The 9,132-nt window shown below is 52.8% G+C and overlaps 1 protein-coding gene across 1 annotated transcript in view; it reads right to left on the bottom strand.

Moving 5' to 3' along the window:
* Positions 1-1,364: 1,364 nt before the first annotated feature.
* The window catches only part of DCTN5 (dynactin subunit 5), a 12,226-nt gene continuing 4,458 nt past the window's right edge, over positions 1,365-9,132 (bottom strand). The window contains exons 5-7 of the mRNA XM_019512792.1: positions 6,872-6,974; positions 5,719-5,810; positions 1,365-2,898 (exon numbers count right to left, since the gene is read on the bottom strand). Coding sequence (XP_019368337.1) covers positions 2,878-2,898; positions 5,719-5,810; positions 6,872-6,974 — 216 coding nt within the window. The 3' untranslated portion in view covers positions 1,365-2,877. The remainder of the gene's footprint in view (positions 2,899-5,718; positions 5,811-6,871; positions 6,975-9,132) is intronic.

The raw sequence follows: 9,132 nt of genomic DNA, 5'->3' as shown, positions 1-9,132 counted from the left end.
GGAAGGAAGCACAGGCCCAGCAGCTCATGCTATCCCAGGGCACCTGAGACAAGTCACGCGGGTCCCATTCCTCCCCAGAAGGAAGCTGCTGCTTTGGCCTCCAGCAAACAGGGAAGGAATGGAGCTGGCTGAGGTCAGCAAGACACAGCAGGGACTGCCACCTGCCTCTGCCCTGCTGGGAGCTCACATCAGGCCTGGGCTGTGGACCAGAGCTCTCCTGGGTCTCAACAGCTTGCACAGGGCAGCATACGCTAGATCTAGGCCCTTGCCTGCTTGGTGATGGCTGCAAGAGGCCCGGTGGAGCATGCATGTACACACATGCATGCACACACTTTGGTTAGTCTGTACCCATGCATATATACACATGCACTGTGGTTTGTCTCCAAGGTGCAAAGCTACGCTGCCTTCTGGTGGAACAAATGCACTGATCCCACTGGCAGAGCGAGCATGGCTGTGCGCGAGTGTCGGGGGCTTGGATGGGTTTTCTGAGAACACAGCAGCCAGCCCTTCAGAGGAGTTCTCATCTGACCAGTTTATTTGTGTTCCAGGCAACGTTTGGGAAAGCACACAGGCATGTACACAAATGCTGCCGGCATGCACACGGCTCTGGATGAAGAGAATACATAGGTGAGAACACAGGTGCCACATTACTCAGAACATACAGGATTGCTCGAGGCAGCACTGGATGTGCCCATGGTGCTGGGTACAAGTGTCACGCCTGATCTGGGAGCTGGGGGACAGGTTATATCCACAGGGACGGTAGGTGCCGAATGGTTACCCTAGGGGGAGTGCCGTATGCTGCTGCACCTTTGGAGGGCGACTCTCCTGGGAAAGCCACACGTAATCTTAGCCAGAGCCTTTGGATACAGAAGCGTGAACACATCCCCGCAAGGGCAGCAAGTGTGCCTTCTAAGTGTGCCATCAAGAGTGTGTGTCAGCTGCTCCGTAGGGCCTGCCCAGATGCACACGCTTGCCCCACAGCAAATGTATGTTGTGCTGAGGGATAAGTACCCCAGCTCTGCCCAGCATGAGCGTGCACCCATGGGCAGCTGCAGCAGAGCACCCAACATGCTGGAGATTCACCCCCCCGACCCCCCAGTTTCTTGTGGTGTTCTGTGGCTGAGTGCTGCAGCAGATGTGGACTGAATGGGGATCTGGTCCCATTGCTCTCACTGGCCACGTGTGCTTCGTCGTGTTGTATCAGGGGTCTCCCTCATGGACTGGAGCATGGATGGTGTTTCCGTGTCGTTCACTTAATTCAGGACCCAGCACGGTGATGGGAACCGATGCTGCAGGCGCTCTGGGTAGGAAGGGTCCCGGCCATTAGGACAGTTTAACAGTCATGTTCTTTTGTACCATGTGCATCAGACTGGCCCATTTTATTCTGCTGTCCAGTGTCACCATGCAGTCTCGCCCTGCTTGACCCAGTGTTGGGGGTAGAGGATAGACGCTGCCTGAACATCCTGGAGGCAGACTCAGCAAGCCTCTGCTTTCATCACGGGCATGTGTGCCCTGAGCTGGGTGGCTTCCAACACCTATCAGCTGGTCTTTGCATGGCCTGGCTGGAGGCTGATACCATGCCCTTCTTAGTGCCCCGTAGCTGTGGGTACCAGGCCCAGAGGCCTGCTTGCTGCAGCAGGCTGAAGGGGACACTTGTGCTCCAGCATCCATACTAAGGGAACGGGGCTCTTCTCTCCCCAGTCACAGCGAGGAAGCAGGCCTGTTGGGCAGGGCTGGGACAGGTGGTGACACCCCCGCGCCCCTGCCTAGCCCCTGGCTTCCTGGGAATTCTGCTCCCGGGAACTCCCCGCATGAACTTTAAATAGAGGTGGCGGGTCCCAGCACCAGCTCTGCCTGCCAGGTTAGTTTACAAACAGGCCTTGCAGGCTTTGCTCTCCACATTAAGCCCGTCTTGTTCATTCCCAGCAGCACGAAGGGGACAGAGCAGTTCAAGCCAGCATGTTCTGCACCTGGGCATGCAGCTAGCTGAGCCTACCCCAAGACACACAGCTCAGTTTAGCCACACCGCAGCTAGCTGATAGCTTGTGCTAGAGCTGCTGATCTTTCTAGAAGGGGCTTGAAAGTTCAGGGCTCACACAAGAGGTGGGGTGGGGGGCAGGCAGCAGGGCCTGCAGGGCACTGCCATTGCACCAGTGGTGAACTGCTACACTGGCCTGTACTGGAGAGCTCTGCTCCTGACAAAGCAGAGATAACTCCCAGCAATATTCCTGGGATCCCGATCCCTTCCCGTGCTCCACGTGGCCCTGCAAACAGCCAGCAGTTACACGCAGCACAGAGCCGGAATTAGTAAAATGAAAGGAAATCAACCGTTGGGGCCTGTGGGGGACCCTGGTCACAGCAGCTGGGAGAGGCAGCTTCCTAAAGCCCATGCTTGGTTGTGGTCCCAAGTGCTGCTTATCATGTTAATGGTTCCCCGCCAGCATGGCAGGATGCAGCCAGCAGCCCTCTCCCATCTGCAACAGGGCTGGGCTGTTCTAGCCCATGGAGCGACAGGGGCAGGAGGGCTTACTGTGGTTTAAAAACTCATCGGCTTCAAGGAACTAGAGTCCCCCTACCCCGTGCCCAGCACAGCACAGTCCTCCTCGTGCTCAAAGCCAGCCAGCTCCACCTTGTGCTCCGGATCTAGGCAGCAAAACCTCTTTGAACCATGAGAGACTAAATGTGGATGTCAGGAAACTACCACTTCCCAAGGGCTGGTGAGGCAGGCAGCGACCCAGCGACATGCTGTCATCCCAGCCAGCAGGCAGAGATGTGGAGACGAGCCCGGGACAGCCACACTTCGAAGGATGCAGGTTAAAATGGCCAAACTAAGGGATTTTAAGTGTTGGGTGAGAGGTCTTCGCAGCTGACTCGGGCTCAGACCCTGGCCGAGGCCACCTTAAAGACAACAAAACAGATTTCACTGGAGGCAGAGGTGTGCTGGCTCTGTGCCCGTACCGAGAAGCACAGAAATAGCCCTGCAAGTGTGAGCCCCAGCTGGCCGGCTGTGCCCACACACTGCAGCTCCACACAGCTCTGTTCAGGTGCCCACGGCAGTCCCTGTAGCTCATCGAAACAGCTACTGGCTGTGATCCCCAGGTACCCCCACAGCCACAGCTCCCGCTTGCCAATGGGTCACCCTGTGCTTGTTCTGCCTCCCTCCCCCTGACCCCAGGTTGCTCCAATGCAGTCACTAGCTAAGCCATCCTTGTGAAAGGTGCTACGTGGGGTTGAAAGTGAAGTGACACCATGGTGACACAGCACAGATGGGCCCCTCCTGCTGTCGCCTCTTGCTCATGGAGAGCTACCTCGGAGGGTTGGAGAGTGCTGATAGCACAGATGCAACTTTGCAAGGCGACTCAAGATGCTTCTGCAGCTGCTCAACATTTAATTGGCAGGCACTCTCAATAGCCTACCTGCCCAGGTGTGTGATCTTGGGAAGCCTCCTGCAACCCAGTCTGCAGCCACTGGGTCTCCTCAGACAGGGCATTAGAGAGAGCAGGGGAGGAACTAATCCTTTCAGCAGAAAGGCAGTAGGACACTGTGTCCTCGGTACATGTGCAAGGAACAGCTGTGACTTGGTACTAGCTCTGCTCAGGGGAAAAAAGGAGCAGGCCCTGGCCAAGGCACACTTCCATCACACTGAGCCCACACAAGGACACTCAGGGAACAGAGGAGAATTGCACAGTAAAGCTGCTGAAGCTCTCATCTACTTTTGACTCCAGACCTAGTCTGACAGGATTCCTTAAGCAGAGGCCAGCATAGGAGGGAGTGTTAAAATGGCCACACTGGAACCAGGCTTAAACCAAGAACTGACATCAGACTTGAGGTCTGTTTGAGACCTGGCACGGACACATAGTGCTAGAAAAGCCAATGTATTCCAATACTCCGACCCTGTCACTTGCGCCCTAATGTAAAGTCAAACCTACGTGGTTCAGGGAACTCGGATTTGCTTTAAGACACCTCTTTGGGCCAGGACAGGGGATTAATAATCACTACCTGACAAAGGTGGCAGGTTTTTGCCTTTGTGCAACTGTTTGCCCAATGCCACGCTCCACCCACTTAGGGCTGATGGCATTTATGGTGGCCGTTCCCCATAAAGGTGGGGGAGAGGAGAGCTTGCGCACAGCACAGCACAGCACAGCACAGCAGTTTCCTGCCCACAGTCCTGGAATTGTGTTTTCCTGTGACCCAGCATGTAGGTCAACTGGATGCCAGGCACGGGGGATTCTGCTTCTGGAGACAGAAGAGCTTTGCTTTTTTATGTACTGATGCTAAATGCTTGGAAATATCATGGAAGCCTTTCACTGAACAAGAAGAATGGGAAAACATGCCCATGTCCACCACAGGAACCATGCTCTACTTTCGGAGGCTTTGGATTTGGAAAGTGCCAACTTTCAAGTCATTTGACCCATGTAAGAGGCTTTTAATTTATGTACAGTAAAAATACAAACAAAGCCGACAGCAGCTTTACATCAGATTAACAGTCATTACTACACACTTCAGTATTTGTATAGCTAGTAGCTAGTTAATGTGTATCTGAGCCCTACATGCTAGAGAACAGCTGGAGGCCTGTTCCCTGATAGTGTCAGCCATATGCCTGCTATGCTACTCATCTGCACCCCGGCTCCCCAGTCAGAGCACAACATGCAGAAGTCCCACTTCTAAACATGACACGGAGTAAGGAAGGGACCTCAAGCTTCAATGCAATCTGCTTGGAGCGGGTAGCGCATTCTTGGCAGGGGCATGACCTCTGGGTGGGAGGTGACTCAACAGCCGACACAACGGGAACAGGTCTTGGTGCATCAGCTGCATCTGAAACATATTTTAGGGCTCTAGAGCACCAGGGGAAGCTTCAGTGGACTCTGCCAGCACACAAGTGTGCTTGGCCACTGCTGGTTTTAATCCACTCTCTCCACATGATTCCACCTGCCTCCTTCAAAGGCTTGTGATGCTCAGGTGAAAGCACAGGTGCCTGCTATAGATAACCTAACCTAGCCTAGCCTCAGAAGCCCCACAGGAGATGGCATATGAGGAAGACATCTATACACAGAATAAGAGGTGACAAGTGCCCCTTCAGGCAGTCTCTGCCCACGGGCCCATGGGGGAAGGAAACAGGGAAGCAAGTCTACAGAAAGCTCTGAAGCCATCTAAAGGAGGTAAAGGATATCCTACTCCTAGTGAAGAAGAGACAGGAAGAACAGTGGGTCAACAGGGAGATGAGAGAGGAGGGCATCCACTTCAAACTACATGTTAGCAGCTTAGTAACACTGCCCTGGGGGCAGAGTCCCCTCTAACTGGCCATGTGGCACTTCAGCTCTAGGACGGAGGTTGTTTCTAGCTGCCACGTGGACATGCCCACGGGCTTGTGGACTGAAAACAGACGTGCACAATTTGCTTTGGCTGGAAGTTATTTTTACCTCGCTGCTTCACTACAGCAGGCTGTGCTGATCTGCAGGGAGCTGTAACAGCCCCCCAAGTCCCAGAACATTTAATGGCACCATTTGGACAGTGTGGAATGAATACATTTGAATGAACACACAAAGTTTAGACAACGTGACACAGCGACTTTTCACAAGGGACTGCTTGCTAGGCCTGTAGCCCTGTTCTCAATAGCAGAGGTTCTGCCTTTGGCTCACTGAACACCATCTCTTCCGTCCCCCTAAGTGCTCTCTAGGGTTTTTACTGCTGGGAAATGTGGTAAATAGGCTACTAGACCTGAGTAAGTGGCAAGAACTTCTGGTAATAGCTCTTTGTAACATCAATCATGAGCTCCTGGGTGCATTCTGGGAGTTCTCCAGAGAAGAGCCCTGAAAAACCAAGCAGAGTGAAAGGATGAGGGTTCTTGCGGAAGGCGCTGAGATGGAGGTGTCATGCAGCGTTCCACTCGCTGCTCTGCTAGCATCTACTTGCAAGGTCAACAGCAAAACTGAATGAGCTGATGGGGAATTCTCACTCACGTAAATCAGTTCGGTGGCACAGATTCCCCTCCCATATTGTTAGATGGGTGTCAGGCCGTCACCCCCAGCTAGGGCCTGTAACAGCAGGCACTTAGCCCAGAGAAGCAGGGGTCTCGGTTGCTCTCCCTCCCTCAGGAGAAAGCTGACAAGGGAACAGAAGTTGCAGTATCACAGCACTGCTGGAGAGGCCAGGCACAAGTGCAACTGGTTTATGGAGACCTCCTGCAGCACAGATGAGCAGCTCTAGACCATGCAGACTTAGGGTGTAGACAGAAGGACACGGTACCAGGGTAAACACAGGCAGTAGCCGCTGTGCCTTTGTGCTCCTGAGGCAGCATAAGCAAAGCAAACCCTTCTTTCACTCAGGATTAGACCAACACTCCAACCCTGATGAACTGCTGGTCCATCTAACCCTGGAAGACCAACGGCTCTATCAGATGGCTTGCAAGTGCCCTGAGCGGCAAGTCCCACTCCCCTTCCAAGTCCACAGGCTCACCCTGACAGGAATGGCTGTGCACCAACTATGCAGCCCGCGCCCAGCAACCTAGCAACCCTCCTTGCAGCTCTAAAAATCCAGAGTACACTGGAGACGAGAGTGCTCTATGTGCCAGGGCACAGCTGCCTGCCGAGTCCAGGATGCTGAACAGCCCAACTGAAAGGGATCCCATGCGGCAGAACAGTCCCAGCAGACACAGACCGAGAGCACTGCACACACATCAGTTCAGTTGTTCCCCCAAACCAAACTACAAGTCCCAGTGGTACCTGAGGCAGCAAGCCACAGGAGCCAGGGCTGCTCCTTAAAATGTTGGAGTGCAGTGCAAACAGCAGCCTTCTCCATGCCAATCTGCGCCTTGAAGTCAGCATATAAACCAGCTAATTGTATTGGCAAAATAACATGAAGTGGAGCGTACCTGGGCAGCCTGAGAAGACCGTGAAAGGTGGCACCACCGTCTCAGGGGGTAGCACAGTGTTGTCTAGGATTTTGCAGCAGTCTTTCAGAACACATCGCCGCCCCTAAAACAAAGACCAAAAGACATGGGCACATAGAGCAAGACATGCATTTTGCCAGTGGGATGTACCCCAAAGCCACTCAGCTGCCTGTGATCAGCTGCTTGAAAGAAACCACATGCCTGCCTGCAACCCCAGTTCTGCTCTCAGCTCTGACCTCCTGGGCTTGGTTTGCACAGCACGAGTTATAGCAGCCACATGGTGAGTGAAGAGGGTGGCCTTTTAGTAGCCACAATGCCAGCAGGAGTTCAAAGGCAGATGCTGCTTTGCCCTGATCCACATGCCTTAGAGCAGCTTGGCTTATTTCAAGCTGGGGATGCAAAATGAGCTAGACTTGTTTTATATGAATAAACCTGCACTCATACATGGGGGCTTAAGCTGCTTTAGTTCTATTGGCAGAGCCAGTTCAACCAGGCTGCCCCACCTGGCACCCCAGCTACCTGGCACATGTGTAGCAGTTCATATCCTTCCCTTTTCCTTTCCTGCACCTGAGCAAGGAGGGGTCTGGCCACAAAAACTAGCCACGTTCCACAGCTCAGATGCTGCATTTGGCTTCCTGGGGATAGCCTGGTGCAAAGAATTTGCTGTAGCAGCACATGCAGTTGCTGGCCACGTTTACTGAGATGGTCACATTCAGCAGTTCTGAGTAACAGCCTTGAATGTAAACACTTTTTGATTTCTTGTGGAAAGTCTCTTTTGTTCATCGCTAGTGCACAGGAGGTATTTGCATATCAACACACAGACACTCAGGCAAGTCAGCTCTGATAACCGTAATTGCACAGTCACAGAGCAAGACGGTCTCCATTTAAGTAAAAAATAGTCTTGACTGTATTGCATTATCCATGCAGAGTCCCCGCTCCAGTAGTTCCTTGGTGAGAAGCTCTCCCCCTGGATACCCAGACAGCAGCAATTCCTGGCTTGCTGATAACGCAACTGTTCTCACACAACTAGAAGAATGAGGCAAAGCCCCAAGATAAACAGCCATTTTCAGGAAGCACTATGCATCTCGCCTTGTACAAATGCAGCATTTGCAAAGGGAACGGGCATGTCTGTCAAACAAGCCATGGTGATTAGACTCAAAATGTTTAATGAAATTCAGAACATTACCCTTCTAAGATTCACAATAGTCAAGGACCCTTGGCAATTGCCCTGAAATGATTAGCAGGTAATACTGCATACATTTATTCCAATGCTGTAACAAGCTGCACTTTAATCTCAATGACAACCTGCTAACCAATACAGAAAGCCAGTTGTAATCCATCATTACTTGGCCCCTCATCACAGGCAGAGGGGAACCTGCCGAGTCTCCCAATTCAAGCCACTTTCTTCTTCGGTCTTTTCTGAAGTCTTCCAGCTGTGTGATTTGCAAAACGGAGAGATGTCTCCAAAACAGCGGTCCTCTACAACTGAGAAACATGTAGGCCGTGTGGCCTTACCTTCCTGGCACCAGCTCTTCTTGGAGAGAGGAAACTGGAAGAACCCCGAGTCCCCAAGGGGGATAAGCCAGATGGTGCAGAAGTAGGCTTTGTTCCCAAACAGAAGGAGTGCTAAGTGGCTGCCTGTCCAGGCACTGAACTTGCAGGTCTTAAAGGGCCTTTCATATCACCCGTTTTATGAACTACCACTGCTCCAGAGGCAAAGAGCAACAAGGGAAAAAAAATCAGTTCCCAGCATCCTGCTTTTATTGGCTGTCAGGAAGCCCTTTCAAGGGGCTACTGGGTTTTTCCAACTCATTTCCACTTTCCCAGTGGGGTTTACTTTGTGCCACATGCTGCCGCTTCCCCAGGCTGCCCCTCACTCCTTGTGCAGGGCATGCAAGGCAACAGGGCTCTGCTGCATGTAGCCTTCCTGAGCACGAACAGTGCGATGTCCGGCAGAGGTTGCTCAAACCCGTCTGGCTGGCTGGCTGCCTCGGAACAGAGCCCAGCGCAGTCAGGCATTAAGTTCTCTCCTTAGATTCATAGATTAAGGGTCGGAAGGGACCTAGTAGATCTTCTAGCCCGACCCCCCGCCAGGGCGGGAGAACAACAAAAAACCCCAAAAAGAGAAACGGGACTCAAATGAGTCCAGCCAGGTAGGCATCCAGCCTCTTCTTAAAGACCCCCAGGGTAGGGGCCAGCACCACTTCCCTTGGAAGTTGGTTCCAGCTCCTAGCCGCCCTAAC

This window comes from Gavialis gangeticus, unplaced genomic scaffold, assembly GCF_001723915.1.
Source record: "Gavialis gangeticus isolate Ggan-Ray unplaced genomic scaffold, GavGan_comp1, whole genome shotgun sequence".
NCBI classification, from domain to species: Eukaryota; Metazoa; Chordata; order Crocodylia; family Gavialidae; genus Gavialis; species Gavialis gangeticus.
Note: the sequence above shows the minus strand (reverse complement) of the source record. Positions and strands in the feature narration are given on the sequence as shown.